Below are 19573 nucleotides of genomic sequence, written 5' to 3' on the forward strand. Positions count from 1 at the left end.
TAAGTGCTATCTGGGATACTTGGGACATCCCTACCCTAAACCCTAAACCAAACTTTAATCCCTACATAACTCTAACCTTAACCCATACCAATTTAAATTTAAACTTCAATGGGGTAACGTCAGAGTTGGGACGTCCCAAGGATCCTGGATTGTATGGGCCATTTCTTCAGGCCAGGGTTTTCAACAATGGACACATCAAAGTTACAAAAAAACAAGATTGTGGTTGAGTCCATATTTAAATGAAAAACAACCAAGAACTTAAAAAAGGCTTTGAGAGAGTCAAACAGAGTATGAAAATGAACATCTATGACGAAATGTTGTGTTCGAAACAAGACAACTACCTGAACTATGGCCTATGAGTTTTATTTATGGATTCTCAAATTAGACCGCTTCCCACATAGACACGGGTGAGGTTTCTCTCCAGTATGAATAAGCATGTCATCTAAGGGTGCTTTTGAGATTAAGCGTTTTTCACAATGAGACCAGGGGAATGGGAGCTCGCCTGTGTGAGTCCTTCGCTGCAACATGAGTATCCAATACATTCTAAACATCTTCCCACAAAGTTGACATCTGTGGGGGCATTTACCCGTGTGTGTTCATGAGTGTACCAACAAGGCCCCTGAGGAATAAAATGTATTTCTACAAATGCTACATACAGTAAGTATGATTTCTCTCCTGTATGCATCCTGAGGTGGTGTGTTAGTAATTGCTGTTGGATAAATCTCCTCCCACATATAGAACAGGTGAATGGTCTCTCCCCAGTTTGAGTAAGTATATCGGAAGTTAAAGGTCCCAGATGTCATAAACCCCCTGCCAAAATGTGCGCAAAGATATGGTCTTTCTCCTGTGTGGACACGTTGGTGCAGTATTAAAGTACCCTTTGATTTTTGAATTTCTTCTCACACTGGTTGCAATGAAACAGCTTTTCCTCTGTGTGAACACGTTTACATTCTTTCATGTGCCCTTTGGTGGAACACTGTTTGCAGATGTACTTCTTTGTTGTCTTGGCTGAGGAGTTCTTTACCGTTTCATTGGATGGCAGTTAGCCATCCAATGAAACTCAGCTCCTCCAGAGTTCAGAGCAACTCAACATTAGGAATGGGTCTTTCATGTTTTATACACTCAGTGTAAGTGAATTTGTCCTAATTCTTTTGGTCCCCTAAATGGGGGTACTATGTAAAAAAACGTGCTGTAATGTCTAAAAGGTTCAATCGATATAGATGTACAGTTGAAGTCGGAAGTTTACATACACTTAAGTTGGAGTCATTAAAACTCGTTTTTTTAACCACTCCACAAATTTCTTGTTAACAAACTATAGTTTTGGCAAGTCGGTTAGGATATCTACTTTGCTCATGACACAAGTAATTTTTCCAACAATTGTTTACAGATTATTTCACTGTATTCACTGAATCACAATTCCAGTGGGTCAGAAGTTTACATACACTAAGTTGACTATGCTTTTAAACAGCTTGGAAAAATCCAGAAAATTATGTCATGGCTTTAGAAGCTTCTGATAGGCTAATTGACATCATTTGAGTCAATTGGAGGTGTACCTGTGGATGCATTTCAAGGCCTACCTTCAAACTCAGTGCCCCTTTGCTTGACATCATGGGAAAATCAAAAGAAAATCAGCCAAGACCTCAGAATTTCTTTTTGAGACCTCCACAAGTCTGGTTCATCCTTGGGAGCAATTTCCAAATGCCTGAAGGTACCACATTCATCTGTACAAACAATAGTACGCAAGTATAAACACCATGGGACCATGCAGCCGCCATACCGCTCAGGAAGGAGACGCGTTCTGTCTCCTAGAGATGAATGTACTTTGGTGCAAAAAGTGTAAATCAATCCCAGAACAGCAAAGGACCTTGTGAAGATGCTGAAGGATACAGGTACAAAAGTATCTATTTCCACAATAAAACGAGTCCTATATCGACATAACCTGAAAGGCCGCTCAGCAAGGAAGAAGCCACTGCTCAAAAACCGCCATAAAAAAAGCCAGACTACGGTTTGCAACTGCACATGGGGACAAAGTTTGTACTTTTTGGAGAAATGTCCTCTGGTCTGATGAAACAAAAATAGAACTGTTTGGCCATAATGACCATTATTATGTTGAGGAAAAATGGGGAGGCTTGCAAGCCGAAGAAAACCATTCCAACCGTGAAGTACGAGGGTGACAGCATAATGTTGTGAGGGTGCCAGCATAATGTTGTGAGGGTGCTTCACTGCAGGAGGGACTGGTGCACTTCACAAAATAGATGGCATCAGGAAAATTATGTGGATATATTGAAGCAACATCTCCAGACATCAGTCAGGAAATCCAATAGAATGTGTGTGGGCAGAACTGAAAAAGCTTGTGCGAGCAAGGAGGCCTACACACTTGACTCTGTCAGGAAGAATGGGCCAAAATTCACCCAACTTATTGTGGGAAGCTTGTGGAAGGCTAACTGAAGCGTTTGACCCAAGTTAAACAATTTAAAGGCAATGCTACCAAATACTAATTGAGTGTATGTAAACTTCTGACCCACTGGGAATGTGATGAAAGAAATAAAAGCTGAAATAAATCACTCTCTCCACTATTCTTCAGACATTTCACATTCTTAAAATAAAGTGGTGATCATAACTGACCTAAGACAGGGAATTTTTACTAGGATTAAATGTCAGGAATTGTGAAACACCTTATCGAAATACATTAAACTCAGTTCATGTAAACTTCAACTGTAAATACCCTCAAATTAAAGCTGACAGTCTGCACTTTAACCTCATAGTCATTGTATCATTTCAAATCGAAAGTGCTGGAGTACGTAGCTAAAACAACATAAAATATGACACTGTCCCAATACTTTTGGAACTCACCGTAAATTCCATGGAGGAATTAAATGCCACTGGGAGAAAGGCAAAACTGATAGATGTCCACAAATCACTGGACCCTACACACCACTAGCCAGCTTTGTTAGTACAATAATGGTGCTTTTATTGAATCTGTGTTTACCACCAAATCACCTACAGTGCATTCAGAAAGTATTCAGACCCCTCTACTTTTTACACATTTTGTTACATTACAGCCTTATTCTAAAATGGATACACATTTTTTTTAACTCAACAATCTACACACAATACCCCATAATGACAAAGCGAAAACCGATAAGGAAAGATAATTTAATCCAGTTTAGAATAAGGCTGTAACCTAACAAAATGTGGAAAAAGTCAAGGGGTCTGAATACTTTCCGAAGGCACTGTATATAGTGAAGTTAACGAGTGGAGTGAGCAACAATGGAAAAAGGCTAAATAGAATTGAGCAATTGTTCAATTACTTTGAAATAATCTAAATATATTTTTGGGTCGATAGGAAACAACACAACAGATACTAGGTGGTGCCAAGTGTGTAAACACTTTTTATTTGAGGGTATTGTTTAAGATGTCCTGCTATATTAGAAATGTGGTTTACAATAGTGTTTTTGCCCATTGTTAGTTTTCCAACTGGGAAGCATTGAACTCAGGGAATTATTTCAGGGTAAAATCAAATCTGTTCGCATATAACCAGACATAACTTTAACATTTTACAGAACGGTTAGAATATTTAGATAATGGTTAGAATATTTAGAACACAAATTTGGCCAATCATCTCTGAAGTAAAGTTACACTGCCTGGTATTATGACAAATTAGAAGATCTACAAACATGTCATAATCACCTGAAAATGTAGCAGAGAACTATATAGAGCAGAATCTCCAAATAACATTTCAACAGCTTAGTGTTGGTTTATCAATACATTTGTCGACCTTTTCTCTCTTTTTCATGCATTCGTTGATGTATTCTCATGTTTCCCCTTTCAGAGAATCTTTTGCCACACTTTACACATGGGTAAGGTTTCTCTCCAGTATGAATTCGCATGTGTTTCACTAGTCTGTTGGAGGTGGAGAAGCCTTTGGGGCACTGTGTACAGGGGTATGGGCGTTCGCCTGTATGACTTCGCTGATGCACTTTCAGTTTACTTGCTAGACTAAAAGTATTCCCACATTGTTCACAATGATACGGTCGTTCCCCTGTGTGGATCCTTGAGTGTACCATCAGTTCCCCTGAGCAAGCAAAGGTCTTTCCACAAATGCTACACAAGTATGGTTTCTCTCCACTGTGCATCCTGATGTGTCTTGTTAGTACTTGCCGTTGAATAAATCTCTTCCCACATATTGTACACCCATAAGGTCGCTCCCCAGTATGAATGCGTAAATGAGATTTTAAGATATCGGATGTCCTAAACCCCCTGCCACAATGTGAGCAATCATAAGGCCTTTCTCCTGAGTGAACTCGTTGGTGCTGTTTTAGACTACCCTTCGCTTTGAATCTTTTATCACACTGGTTGCAATGGAACGGCTGCATGTCTGTGTGAACACCCTTATGTCGTTTCAGGTCCGATGGGCTTCTGAAACCCTTTCCACATTTAAAGCAGATGTACTTCTTGGTTGTCTTGATTGAGGGTCTCTGTATTGTTTGACTGGACGGCAGTGAGTTCTCAGCTCCTCCAGAGTCCAGGCTCCTGCTGTCCTCCTCTGTTAGATGTTCCTTCCTGATGTGCTGCTGAAGGTTCACCTCTCTCCTGTGGGAGAATGGGCACTGGGGGCAGGAGAAGACCTGGGAGGGCATGTCACTATCCGGTTCTGCAGGTAAAAAGCACATGGAAGTACACTGAACAAAAATATAAACGCAACATGTAAAGTGTTGTTACCATCTTTCATGAGCTGAAATAAAAGATCCCAGACATTTTCCATACGCACAAAACGCTTATTTCTCTCAAATGTTGTGCACAAATTTGTTTACATCCCTGTTAGTGAGCATCCACCTGACAGGGGTGGCATATCAAGAAGCTGACTAAATAGCATGACCATTACACAGGTGCACCTTGTGCTGGGGACAAGAATAGACCACTCTAAAATGTGCAGTTTGTCACACAACACAATGCCTCAGATGTCTCAAGTTGAGGGAGTGATTGGCATGCTGACTGCAGGAATGTCCACCAGAGCTGTGGCCAGAGAATTGAATGTTCATTTCGCTGCCATTAGCCACCTCCAATGTCATTTTAGAGAATTTGGCAGTACGTCCAACTGGTCTCACAACTACCAACCACGTGTATGGCATCGTGTGGGCGAGCGGTTTTCTGATGTCAACGTTATGAACAGAGGTCCTATGGTGGTTGTGGAGTTATGGTATGGGCAGGCATATGCTATGGACAATGAACACAATTGCATTTTATCAATTGCAATTTTTATATCTGTGACCAACAGATGCATTTCTGTATTCCTAGTCATGTGAAATCCATAGATTAGGGCCCAATGAATTTATTTCAATTGACTGATTTCCTGTAACTCAGTACAATCAATGAAATTATTGCATGTTGCCTTTATATTTTTGTTCAGTATATAATCAGTCCTGCTATTTTACATTTTTTCCCCCCAGATTGTTGTCGATATGTATATAGTATTTGACAAGGCAATGACCTCCAAAAAAAAGGTAATCCTTGTCAAAAATCTCATTACAATTTTATTTAACTAAATAACAACAAATTCTTATTTACAATGACGGCCTAGGAACTGCCTTGTTCAGGGGCAGAACGACAGATTTATAACTTGTCAGCTTGGGGATTTGATCTAGCAACCTTTCGGTTACTGGCCCAATGCTCTAACCACTAGGCTACCTGCCCCCTCAAATGAAAGCGTGGTCAAATTTGAAATGTAGTTGTGGTCGAGTAGAGTTTTAATACAAGCTCTATGAAAAGCCATGTTAAGTAAATAATGCATGCAATACGTTCCTAAATGTTTTAAGTCAAACACAGATCTTATCTCAAGTCATATTGTCGCAAGAGAAGTTGGATTGCAGTGTGTGAGATTTTAGAAAATGTTTACACATTTACTTCACAGGCCTCACTGTCATGTTTGTACTAAAATTGTAAGACACACAACTTCTTTCAAAGTAAAAAACTAAACAAAAATCATTAAGATTGTGTTACATTTTGGTAAAATTATCCCATTAACGCATTTGGAGTCTCTATGAAGACATTCCCAAGGCAAAATGGGTTTGACAGACATCCCTCCTCTAACCACTACCTTGATAACTTCTAGAATAATAAACCCTAATTCACACATTGAACTATTCACCAATGTATTCAGAATGCTTTAGTATATTTCCAGCAATCAAAATCCCAAAGAAATCACTATTGTTTTCAAAAGTCCTATGTGCTGTTTAGCTTTCTTTTTGTTAATTTGTATGTTTACTATGCTTTTCCTTGAAGACACACTCCAAGTAGGATTGTGCCAAGCACTCAATATGAATGTGTAAATGTGATTTTAAGATCTGTGATGTTCTAAACCCCCTGCCACAAGGTGAGCAAACATAATACCCTTCTCCTGTTTGAACTCGTTGGTGGGGGCAGGAGAACACCAGGAAGGGCATGTTGATTTTACAGCAAGGTAAAATGAGTACGGCTACTGTCACGGGCGGGATCTGAACCCGGGTCTCCCACAGGAGAAACAAACACCTTGACAGTGAGACCAAGAGAATACTCTCTCTAAGGCTAAGGCAGGGCTACCTCATCACGAGACCATGAGCCTGACTCATGTCTGCTACATGTACAGTATGTACAGTATAGTGCTTCAGCTGAACAAGCAATAGAAGATATACTGAATATTGGTCATCCATGTTGGATTGTGGCCTTCTGTCCCATAGAGGGTGAAGAAGGCATGGAAGAAATATGCAGGAATTCTACTATTCAAACTCTCAAAAGTGTTTTCCTTATTTTTTAAAGTCAGCTATGCGTAGTGCATGGTCTGCATATAGGGCAAGCCGGCCCTGGACCACAGTCAACTGTTACAGTATATTGTCAAACAACTGTCATAACCCTGGCTAGCTAGCAAATTATTATTGTAAATGTACTCCAAAACTACTGCGGTGACTGATTACACAGCATCTTCCCAGATGGTTCTCTATTTCATCTCGTGACTGACACAATTATAATAGGTATTTTCAGCATGCAGTGGCCAGACCACAGTCAACTCATCCATAATAAATACACCCCCATAGAAGAACTCAACAAAGAGCATCTCAAGCAGATGCGTTTTTCTAGGAGGTCAACTCACTGTTACATCACATCAACTTCCCAACAATGTGGTAGAAACATTTTGAAACATGTAGGCTTCTAGGAATTGTGATAGCCACAGTAACCACTACCCCACCAGCTATAGAAGCAGACCTGGTTTCAACTTCACATAGCCTACTATTTGAAATAATTTCACAATGGAACCAATAGTCACAAAACTGCAAACCCCGCCCATAAAGCAAACGCTAAACATATTTAAAAGATTTCAAATAGTATTTGAACACAGGTCTGAAGGGAATATATTATGAAATACTGAACTGTGTAACTTGTTAAAATCTACAATCTGGAATCTTAGTTGACCATTGGTTACCTAGAATTAGAGCTAAAAATGAATCCATGTCATATGAATTAATGTCTTACTTAATTCAACCATTAAATCCTTAGCTTTAGGGTACCAATATCCCCCCCCCAAAAAAAATATAGTCAACGTATTTAACTCTTATTTTAATTTCTACATTGCAAACAGTGAAAATGATGTTTCATGCCACGAGAGGTACCGGATCCGGGAGAACAGGTTCCAGTTCCGGCAGGATCCGGCTCAAATAAAGCTCTGCTGGTGGAGTAGCTATAGCCACAATGGAAACAGCAGCTAAAAGTAGCCTGACTAGTCTAATGGAAAAAGCAATGTCGCTTAACTTAATATTGTTCCAACTAGTAATAACAACCAGTTATCAATAACACAGTTTGGCAATCGCCATGAACAGTGCACAGATGTATGTAATGTACTCTGCTCCGAATGTCCTTACCGTCTACGGGCACTGGACGAGTGTGTAGTGATGATCCTGGTTTCTGCTGTCCAGAACTGGATTCACCAGCCTCTTCAAGTCGTTCAACGCCCTCATCAGTTCCCTTATAGGTTCCATTGTAACTGATTTCTGGTCGCCACTCTTCTCCACCCTCCTGTTCTTTCTTCCTACAGTCACGACCTCGAGCCTCCACTGAAGTTTGTTTAGAGTTTACCAAGGAAGTGAGGGACAGAGCGGACAGGATGGTGTCAGAGTCGTAGAACAAATGATCTGGAAAAGAAGGAGAATCCAAACCAATTTTATTTAGTAATACCTTGGAGGTGAATATAGTTTGTGCAACATTGAAGGTGAAGACATCTTTAACACAACAAGGCACATTTCGTTGGTGGAAAATGCTATCAAATCTAAAGAAGTTCAAAGAATTTACCCCAGCCGAAATAGATAACCTGGATGCTACCTACCTCTGTTTAGGTGTCCAAGGTGTCTTTGATGCTGTAGCAGTGTCTTCAGGTGCTCAGGGTCAGAGACAGACTGAACACACTCCTCCAGGTCAGAGAAGGCAAGGCTGAGACAAGATGCTGTCTGAGGGTGAGAGAGGAAAACTTAAAGTTAAAATGGAAAATGGAAAAGGAGGGTGCAGTCCAATCCCAAATCAACCCCTAGCTCCTACCCACTGGAAACTTGTTGATGTTCAGTCCATTTATTCATCTATTAAAGGGGGTTCATTCATTCATAACTGTAAACGCAACATTTTTCACATTTGAATTGACAGGATGAAGATGCAGTCATATCAGTACCTGTGTAAAGCTGGGCACCGGCAGCAGCTCCTCCAATCTGGAGAAGAACTCCCACACCAGAATCTGCAGTGCTGTGTCATACTTAGTACCGTACTGCACTGGGAACACCTCCTTTAATGAAAATGTAGAGAGCCATTACACAGTGAGGTGAATGGTCTTGCCTACAACACCTGTTAGCGTCAATATGTATTAGTTTAATAAAATACTTGTTTTATCCATTTGCACTACTATTATTGATATTTGTCACAGTACCCAACTTGACACATAGCACACACATCACATGCTTGGGAGCATTGCATTTAATTTCAGATGCATGTGTAACGGATGTGAAATGGCTAGCTAGTTAGCGGTGGTGCGCGCTAGCAGCCTTTCAGTCGGTTAAGTCACTTGCTCTGAAACCTAGAAGTAGTGGTTCCCCTTGCTCTGCAAGGGCCGCGGCTTTTGTGGAGCGATGGGTAACGACGCTTCGTGGGTGACTGTAGTTGATAAGTGCAGAGGGTCCCTGGTTCGCGCCCGTGTCGGGGCGAGGGGACGGTCTAAAGTTATACTGTTACATTGATGCTGTTGACCCGGTTCACTGGTGGCTGCGGAAATGGAGGAGGTCGAAAGGGGGGTGAGTGTAACGGACGTGAAATGGCTAGCTAGTTAGCGGTGGTGTGCGCTAGCAGCCTTTCAGTCGGTCACGTCACTTGCTCTGAAACCTAGAAGTAGTGGTTCCCCTTGCTCAGCAAGGGCCGCGGCTTTTGTGGAGCGATGGGTAACGACGCTTCGTGGGTGACTGTAGTTGATGTGTGCAGAGGTTCGCGCCCGTATCGGGGCGAGGGGACGGTCTAAAGTTATACTGTTACACATGCCTGACTGCTTGCTTTTCAGGCATATCCAACACTTTTGCTTGATTATGACACAGAACTACCCAATTGTGAAAAGTTAGATGTTTGATATTATCTCACCTGAAAAAAGTGTTCCCTCTTCGCTGGGTCTTCCAGCAGGGTTTGGACCAGCTCCACAAAGTTAGACTTTGATGCCTCCACTCTCTTGTTTTTGCTCTGAACATGAAATTACACCCCCAAAAAGTAAGTTAAGAACTAAAATTACAAAAAGATAAATGTTGTGATAGAGATTTAACAATCCACATACTCTGTGGTGTATTGCACACAACTTACCGCTTTGTGCTTTACTGTGCATGACTGGATTCTATCCAAGTGGCGTTGGATGGTTTGATGGTCCACCATGTCCTCTTTACCACAGCACAACTCAAGAACCAGCTGAAATAGCAGGCACACTTTAATATGCAGGAATGGAAACATTACACATTCAGAGTGTTTAATGTACAGGGTAGCGGGTGTGATTGCAGGGTTCAGTGAAAATCTTAGGCTTCGAGCTCCAACATGCAGGACTAAATGAAATTAAATAATGAAAATGGTCATAAAAAAAACTACAGAAATAGAACTATATACATAATAACAACCGTAGCAGAGATGAATTTATACATGTCCATTGGGGTGGAGGCAGAGTAAAGACTAGAGGGGAAAGGGGGAATGACCATAGGGGAGCAGCAGGCAGACTAAATTACCATTGAGCGGGTGTGGGGACCAAGTGAAATAAAAACGATAACAATTATAATAAAAAAAGTAATAATATACATATTAACAACTGTAACAGTGATGAATGTACACTGAACAAAAATATAAACACAACATGTAAAGTGTTGGTCCCATGTTCCCTGAGCTTATTTCTCTCAAATTTGGTGCACAAATTTGTTTACATCCTGTTAGAGCATTTCTCCTTTGCCAAGATAATCCATCCACCTGACATGTGTGGCATATCAAGAAGCAGGTAGCTGACCATTTAAAACAAAGGGGACACAAACTAAGAAGTCAATGACAACAGAAGTTGATCATGAAAATGTGAGAGAACAATCTTCTGTCTAAATCCCTGATATTCAAGATCCAGGGGCTTACGAGGAACTAAGTTCTGAATTTCACCCCACATTGGTCACTTTTACATCCTCCCTACCCTCAACATTTCCACCTCTCTCACCCTTGCTCTCAGTCCTAGAATGAGTTGTGTCCTCTGCCTGGAGCTTAGCAGCTCTGGAACCATCTCTGTCACCAAAGTCACAAACTCCTCCAGCTTCCCATACTGCATCACATTACGCTGCTCAGCCACTTGCCACATGGATGCTGACATCAAGCGTATTGGTGGAACCAGGAGACACAAGGAGGATAGAGGGAGATTGAGACCTGTCATGAAAACGAAAGTGAGGAATTTGTTAACATAACTTACAACCATCAAATTAATACAGACCCCTGCAACTAGACAGACATTTTATGAGACCCCTGTTTCCACGAATCCAGGACGAAGACCGTATAGCCAAGCTAAGGTTGGTCGGAAATTCTCTGTGCTACACCATAACAGAACCTATCCTGTAACTCCCAGTAATAGATACCAAAAATCTTTGGTTAAATTACATTATCTGGTGTAACAATCTGTAGCTAAGTTAAACTAAGCTCATGAGGCATGTATAAGTTATATTGTTCAAGAATAAATGGGCATACAGACAATTATTTTAAAATGACTGAAAATGGATGAAGGGCGATTCCGTGGTAACAGAATTACTGTACTACACAGAAATGTGTAATTATGGATATTAATGTCATTCTCCTTTTACAAGTTTAGACATCACAGCGCAGTACAATACAGCACAGTAGAATATAATTCAGTACAGTGCAGTATAGTAGAGTATATTTCAGTACAGTACAATATACTGTACTCTACTTTTCTTTACTGTACAATATTATACTCAGTATTGTACTGTGCTCTACTCACTGTACTGCTTTACTCACAGTACTGTATTGTACTGTACTCTACTTACTGTACCCAGTATTGTACTGTGCTCTACACACTGTACTGCTTTACTCACAGTACTGTACTCTACTCAGTATTGTACTGTGCTCTACTCACAGTACTGTACTCTACTTACTGTACTCAGTATTGTACTGTGCTCTACACTGTACTGTGCTATCCATTTGTTCCAATCCAGTCCGCCTGTTAACGTCAAGGCCAGGGTGGACTGACCAAATATCAACGTCCATGGACGTCCAGTGTTGGTCGGTGCTCAGTGGTTGAGGATGCTTGTTACAATAAATTGAAAAAGAGGGGGCTCATGGGTAGGTGTCAGTAAGAGCTGGGAGAGGTCACATTAACTGGAGAGTGAGAAAAGGAGCGGTGTTGTCCAGAGTCATGACTGTTCTAAGACAAAACAAACAACAAAAAAACTGATATCTGAACATAACAGTACGCAAGTGGGAGGTCAGTAGCAGGTGACCAACTGTGCTTTGTGACTATTACGATTTCCCATTGTAGCCAATTGAGTTGCAGTAATTCTGTTACTGATTTTGGGGTAATTTCATTACCAATTTGGTGATAGAATTACAAGTTTTAATCACTTAATAATTAATTAAATATTTTATATCAGTAAATTGGTAAGTCTATCATTACTTGTTACTTCAGTGAACTTTCATTATTATCCTCACGAGGGAGAGAAATGAGAAAATATCTTAAATATATGTGGGATTTTGGTAACAGAATTACAAGGCAATATTTCTTAAACTTACAGAAGGTAAATAATTTATTCAAAACTAAACATAAGTGTTGATATTAGCTGACAGGGGTCTTTAAGTCAACATGATTGTGTTTTGATGTATTTCTAATACTTTCCTGGTAGGCTAGATATTTTCCAAGACACCTTTTCTAAGACCCCATCAGTTTATCCAGAAATCAAAGCCTTTACTTATGACTCATTTTGAAGATAGAAAATGGTTGAAAAATGTATCTATCATGACTTAATTTCCCCAAAATATAGACTCTTAGCTTTCATGACACTCAAATTGATATGTTCCTATTAACTTAACATGTTGGTGCTCATGGGTCCATTTCGATGGAAATGTTCTGAAGGAATCGCAGACCTTTTATGTCGCAACACTTTCATACAGGTGTTGACTCCACTATGGGTTTTACCCAGATAGTGCACGCCTAGCTGCTAGTCACTAGCTATGTGAATTTAACCAAATATTGTTTTACATACTGCCCACATTTTCCTCCTCTAATGTTGAACATAAATACATTTTGGCTGAAGCATTTTAGGAAAACATTACTTATAAACGCCAGAGACAAACCTTTTGAATCCATATCGCCAGCAAAACAAGCTGCTACTGCTGCTACGACGGTATGTTAACGTTAGGTAGCTAGCTTGGAGGCTTGTTAAAATGTTTATTGTGACCACAAATCATGAGTCTTCAAAATAAAAGTCTCCCGTGTTGTAGCTAAGATCAAAGATTTTTTAAATAACTAAGACAGACCACAGTCTGTCGTTTCCAATGGGAACAAATTAGTCATAGTGGGCAGAACAAGCAAGGAGATGAGGCAGAGCCAATCACGAGCTAGCAAGATCCTATTGGCGCGTTCTAGTAACATTTGCATATATCCGTTAGGGAACGCCTTCTCTGTGAAGTGCTTGTGTAATAACTCATTTCGGTATTGTCACTCCTTCTAAACAACGCACGTTTTAGAAATGGGGTAAAGTCTACAAACCTTAGTCCACTCTGTTCGAAACAGATTATAGTTTTGGGAACAGAAAACTGTATTGAGATCAAATGTTTTTATCGATGAGAAAATGTGCAGAATTTCGGCTAAAATCCATCTTCTCCCACTGACGGTCACTAGGCTTCTTCTAACTACCATATTTGGTAGTGAGTGGAAATGCCAAGCGGATGCTTCACATTTATCCACCTGGTGAAATATCTGTCTCATTGTTCTATCTGTGGCTAGATCAAGAACAGCTATAGACGGAAGTAACGTGTAATCGTACCAAGAGCTCTAATCGCAAACATGACTACTCAAGAATACCAAGGCCACTTGCACTTTCCCTTCAATTAAAGTGTTTCAGGTGAATGTGAAAAAAGCTTGAGGAGGAGAAGATGACCAAATTCGTCGTTTCATCTAAAGATACAACATTTGGTCAATAGGTAGCCGAATTCTCAGTTCCGTTTCTGTTCGCTCCTCTGACAAAAACGGAACGTTAGCGCCCCCTGACGGAGAATGTTGTTAAGATCTAAGTCTGGACAGAGACAGGTCTCAGTAATGTTTGTAACAGACCTTATGATCTACATGTGATTAAAACTCATCTATGGTCATATTTTGCAAATACTATGAATATGAGTAGGCTATTCTGATCAGATCCATTCCTAAACAATATCTGTATAACATGTATACAGTGAGGCAAAAAAGTATTTAGTCAGCCACCAATTGTGCAAGTTCTCCCACTTAAAAAGATGAGAGAGGCCTGTAATTTTCATCATAGGTACACTTCAACTATGACAGACAAAATGAGAAGAAAAAAATCCAGAAAATCACATTGTAGGATTTTTAATGAATTTATTTGCAAATTGTGGTGGAAAATAAGTATTTGGTCAATAACAAAAGTTTCTCAATACTTTACGTAAGAAGCATTTCAAGGTCCTGGAGTGGCCTAGCCAGTCTCCAGATCTCAACCCCATAGAACATCTTTGGAGGGAGTTGAAAGTCCGTGTTGCCCAGCAACAGCCCCAAAACATCACTGCTCTAGAGGAGATCTGCATGGAGCAATGGGCCAAAATACCAGCAACAGTGTGTGAAAACCTTGTGAAGACTTACAGAAAACGTTTGAACTCTGTCATTGCCAACAAAGGGTATATAACAAAGTATTGAGAAACTTTTGTTATTGACCAAATACTTATTTTCCACCATAATTTGCAAATAAATTTATTAAAAATCCTACAATGTGATTTTCTGGAATATTTTTCTCATTTTGTCTGTCATAGTTGAAGTGTACATATGATGAAAATTACAGGCCTCTCTCATCTTTTTAAGTGGGAGAACTTGCACAATTGGTGGCTGACTAAATACTTTTTTGCCCCACTGTAACTGACATCGTATGACTAGTAACTCTAGTTATTTAACCACTTTCTACTTGTTTGGTTCGTACATCTACTGTATCATGTTACTTTAGTGTTTTCTCTACATCTTTTAAACTATCTGACTTCTACATTCATATTTAGAGGGCATTTTCAGTTGACTTTATTTTGATGTGTACTTTGCTGAAGATAATCTCTTAGTGTAGCTGTATTTGATGTAGTTACTTAGTTGATGTGTTCTGTTTGTTCCAGGTAACAGTGCCCCCACTCTCACCGTTCTGCCCCCCTCTAGTGAGGAGCTGTCCAGTACAACAACAGCCACACTGACGTGTCTGGCCAACAAGGGCTTCCCTTCAGACTGGACCATGAACTGGAAAGTGGACGAAGCCAGCCAGAAGCAGGAGACCAGTCTCGGGGTCCTGGAGAAGGACGGCCTGTACAGCTGGAGCAGCACCCTGACTCTCACTGCCCAGGAGTGGACCAAGGCAGGAGAGGTGACCTGTGAAGCCCAGCAGAAATCCCAGAGCCCAGGCACCAAGACCCTGAGGAGGGCTGACTGTTCTGGGTAGGACCCCACAGTCACACACCCCTGTGGAGAGAGTTCCTCTGCTTTAACACCCCTGCTGATTCCTTTGCTTGGACTCTTTTCTGAGTTCAGATGTTCTCTGTCTTATTGGTCACTGACATGTAGACTAACAGGGGGCTTTGCTTGAGTTCATGTGTCAATCCTCTCTGTAGACTGAGGTTGTATCTATCAGGTATGAAGGGAAGACCCAGATGCAGACCACTTTGAATAAACAATAGTTGAATGTTCCAACAGGGGCAGACAGTAGACAGGTCAAGGCAGGTAGGGGTCAGAAAACCAGAGGTGAGGCAACGGTACCGGACAGCAGGCAGACTCAGGGTCTGGGTAATCCAGGGGGGGGGGGGGGGGGGGGCAGAGCTACTGGTCAGCAGACAGGCTCAGGTAGAGTGGTCAGGCAGGCGGGCTCAGAGTCAGGACAGGTAAGGCAAGGGTCAAAACCGGGAGGGCAAGAAAAGAGAGACTAGAAAAAGCATGAGCTGAGACACAAAACGCTATTTGACTCAAACAAACAAGATAAACTGGCAACAGACCAACAGAGAACACAGGTATAAATACACAGGGGATAATGGGGAAGAAGGGCGACACCTGGAGGGGGGTGGAGACAATCACAAAGACAGGTGAAACAGATCAGGATGTGACAGTATCAGTGTTAGATGTGATGTGTTCTGTTTAATTACTATTAGATACTGTAGGAATGTTTGCTTTGATGCTTTGATGAATAGATGAAAATAAAGGTTTCCTTTTGGAACAAATCTTTTTCTTCTCTATTTCAAAAATTAGACTTTTGATCAATATCTTGGACTCACCAATGTGACCACTCCTGTATTTATCTAAAAAGTTGTCAAAATAATATTACAAGTATCACATCTTTAAGATAGAGTCTTTTCTACCTCCAACCCCCTGGGGACAGGGTGAACATCTGGTGACAGTGCTGCTCTATTCTGGGACAAGCAGAACCACCCAGCCCTGTCTATGTAAATCTCAGTTTCACTCCCACAGCTACCAGTCTAACAGTTGACCACTGCCAATACCCTGGACTGGGACAGATGAGTGAGTGGACTGGTTTTAACCTTTATGGTGGATTCAGGGAGGAAGACATAACAGATATGGCACCATGCAATTAATGACAGATAAAATGGTTATTATACTTTATGTAGATACTGTATATAGCTCCTCCCACCAGTAGTGTACAAGTGTCTGATGGTTGAGCCCTGCACCATGTCTCATTCACAGATCTAACAGTCAGTAACCTGCTCATTAAAATAGTTAATATAATGCTAGAAGATCACATCGATTTCAATCAGACATTTGGTTGTGAGGTCCATATGAGGACTTGTTTTGGGGCCTGAAGTGAATGTAACTTTGAAGTGATGTTGAGGCCATAATAACTTTTGTTTTACTTCTGGAGATCTTGCTTTGCAAATAGACAGGTATTGTGTTTCAAAACATCAAATCACTTTTATAGGTCATGATGACAAATACTATAAGTCATAACCATGATGATGATAATGAGGGTCATGTGATCTGAATGTGTCACGCCCTGATCTGTTTCACCTGTCCCTGTGATTGTCTCCACCCCCTCCAGGTGTTGCTTATTTTCCCCAGTGTATTTATCCCTGTGTTTCCTGTCTCTCTGTGCCAGTTTGTCTTGTATGTTATGTCAAGTCAACAGTGTGTTTTTCCCCCGTACTCATTTTCTATTCTCTTTTGCCAGTCTTCCTGGTTTTGACCACTGCCTGACTCTGGACTACTTTCTCACCTGCCTGATCATCCTGCCTTCCCTGACCTTAAATCTGTCTGCCCTTCAGTACCTATTGGACTCTGACCTTTTGCCTGTACACGACCATTTGAAAGCTTACCCCTTTTTGGATTAATAAACATTGTAATACTCCAACCATCTGCCTCCTGTGTCTGCTTCTGGGTCTCGCCTTGTGCCGTGATAGAATGATTGCTTTCTAACCATATTGTCATGCCACAGTTGACCTCATCTACTGATCAGTGTTCCAAGTCACTGTCTCTTCCCCCTCAACACCTGCAGTAGGTCCCAGCTGTAGCAGTACAGTCACTGTGCAGTCTGACTGAGGGAGGTTTTTGTAAGGCTCTGTATCACTGTGTGAACACATTACCAGTGTGTACACTCTGACAGTAGTAATCTCCTGCATCTTCAGCCTGGACTCCACTGATGGTCAGAGTGAAGTCACTCCCAGATCCACTGCCACTGAATCTAGATGGAGTCCCAGAGATGAGGGTGCTTCCATAGTAAACCAATGCTTTAGGAGTTTCTCCAGGTTTCTGTTGATACCAGGCTAAACATGGTTTACCTGAACTACTACAGTCAGGATACACATCACTGCTGGCTTTACAGTTCATAGAGACTGGCTGTCCGGGGAGAACAGTTTTCACTGTAGGTGTCTGAGTCACAGTGATCTGTCCTCTAGATCCTGCAACAGAGAACAAATATCACCAAGTATTAATAACACATTCTTAACAACCTTTAAGTTCACTCATTGACTTTTCATTATTCAAACATGGAACTTAATTTTCTTTACCCTTGAAGCAGAAAGCAAGTGTCCAGATGAGGATGGTGATAAAAGTCATGTTTGTTGTGGGTTCTGTTGTCATGAAGAACAGCTCTCAGTCATGAAGTGTTAAACTCACAGGGATATAAACACTCCCAGACCACTGAAGCATGTGCTGTCTATGCAGAGCATCATCACTATGCAAATAATCTTCTGGTCTTCTCCCCATCCACCATTATTCAGTAAACTTAGTCCACTAAGGATCCATCAGATTACAACTGAGATTCCATGACAATCTGATCTTGCGCCAACAATTGTCACTAAATAATCATAGAAGTCCATATTAATATGTTAATAAGTTAAGTGAATAAAAGTGTATGAATAGAATGGATATTATTGGTTTAAGGGCTATCACATATGATCACTATTACTGTTTGGCAACACAAACCCATAATGAATAATGGAGAGAATAAAACAAACATTCCCACAGTACATCATGTTATCATAGAACATATATAACTTTGTCTGTTGATTCGTTTCATGGTCATATGGCATGGTAACATATCTATGGAAAAGAGGAATACCATTCATTTTCCACCTCCCAGTGATTATTGGTAATGTGTCATCCCCTGCAGGCAGAGTAGTGTTAGTGCAGTGAGCTGAGTGGATTGAATAATGTTTTTTTATTTATCTGTTATTTTACCAGGTAAATTGACTGAGAACACATTCACATTTACAGCAATGACCTGGGGAATAGTTACAGGGGAGAGGCGAAGGACAGTGTCCCCTACACAGGACAGTGTTCCCTACACAGGACAGTGTCCCTAATCACTGCCCTGGGGCAGTGGGATATTTTTTAGACCAGAGGAAAGAGTGCCTCCTACTGGCCCTCCAACACCACTTACAGCAGCATCTGGTCACCCATCCAGGGACTGACCAGGACCAACCCTGTTTAGCTTCAGAAGCAAGCTAGCAGTGGTATGCAGGGGGGTATGCTGCTGGTATGCAGGGGGGTACTACTGAACTATTGGACTGCCACTGAGAGAAGAGAGGCTCCACTGTGTATGACTGCTACTCTGTTCCTGACTGAGTTCAGGTCCCTCCCTCCTCTCCTGTGTCTCTGATCAGACACACTGGGACTCTGTAGACCATCATTACAGTACATGAAACCCAGCATCTCCTCTACATCTTAAGATTTCATTTTATTTATTTGTCCTTATTTAACCAGAGAAATCACATTGATATTTATATATTTTTCAAGTGAACCCTGGTCAAGAGAGCAGCATACACTATACACATGAGACACAACACCACATAAAACATAACAAAGACTGGAAGTTAAAACAGTGCAAAATGCATGAGAGTTTAAAAGAGCAGATTTAAAAACATTTGCAGTCATTGATCAGCAGTCCTCCAATCTAGGATTTTAAATGATGATGGGGCAGAACATTTAAAAGCCCTCTTACCAAACTCAGTTCTTGTGTTGGGAACATTATATAAAATACAGTTCTGTGATCTCAGACAGTAATGTCCATGACTCTGTTGGGTGAATAAAGTGCTTAAATATAATGGCAGTGGCCCTAATATGGTCTCATAGAAAAATGTACCAGTGAGTCTTTGACCTCACAGTTAAGGATTTGTCACGCCTGCAGCACCAGGCTCCCCAGCATTACGCACTCCTGCCACCATCAGTACGCACACCTGCCTTTCCCCGTCACGCGCATCGGCGTATTATTGGACTCACCTGGACTCAATCACCTGTTTATTACCTCCCCTATATTTGTCAGTTCCCCATCTCTGTTTCCCGCTGTTGCATTAATGTTCG

General features: G+C 41.0%; 1 protein-coding gene and 2 gene segments (V, D, J or C); 1 reads left to right on the top strand and 2 right to left on the bottom strand.

The window, feature by feature from the left end:
* Positions 1 to 3367: 3367 nt before the first annotated feature.
* Positions 3368 to 12999, bottom strand: LOC139566009 (zinc finger protein 260-like). Its single transcript, XM_071386813.1, has 8 exons — positions 12868 to 12999; positions 10730 to 10932; positions 9853 to 9954; positions 9640 to 9735; positions 8690 to 8800; positions 8354 to 8474; positions 7893 to 8162; positions 3368 to 4654 (listed from the first exon to the last, which is right to left on the bottom strand). Exons 1-8 carry the CDS (start codon positions 12878 to 12880, stop codon positions 3762 to 3764), a joined length of 1809 nt encoding a protein of 602 aa, XP_071242914.1. The 5' UTR covers positions 12881 to 12999; the 3' UTR covers positions 3368 to 3761.
* A 1880-nt stretch (positions 13000 to 14879) lies between these two features.
* On the top strand, positions 14880 to 15981 carry LOC139565721 (Ig kappa-b4 chain C region-like; the record flags this gene model as incomplete). The annotated part of the segment is given in 1 exon segment: positions 14880 to 15981. A coding segment is annotated over 1 exon segment (333 nt), but the record flags the coding sequence as incomplete, so codon positions are not given.
* A 1354-nt stretch (positions 15982 to 17335) lies between these two features.
* On the bottom strand, positions 17336 to 17827 carry LOC139565722 (Ig kappa chain V region K29-213-like). The segment is given in 2 exon segments: positions 17336 to 17670; positions 17779 to 17827. Coding segments are annotated over 2 exon segments (384 nt in total).
* Between the last annotated feature and the right edge of the window lie 1746 nt (positions 17828 to 19573).

The sequence above is a fragment of the Salvelinus alpinus genome, chromosome 37, assembly GCF_045679555.1.
Source record: "Salvelinus alpinus chromosome 37, SLU_Salpinus.1, whole genome shotgun sequence".
Taxonomy (NCBI): domain Eukaryota; kingdom Metazoa; phylum Chordata; class Actinopteri; order Salmoniformes; family Salmonidae; genus Salvelinus; species Salvelinus alpinus.

Coding starts and splice junctions, on each gene's coding strand:
- LOC139566009 (XM_071386813.1), bottom strand. Junction 8,163..8,353: donor CCTTGGACACCTAAACAGAG/GTAGGTAGCATC, acceptor CTTCTTTTCCAG/ATCATTTGTTCTACGACTCT. Junction 4,655..7,892: donor TCGTCCAGTGCCCGTAGACG/GTAAGGACATTC, acceptor TTTTACCTGCAG/AACCGGATAGTGACATGCCC.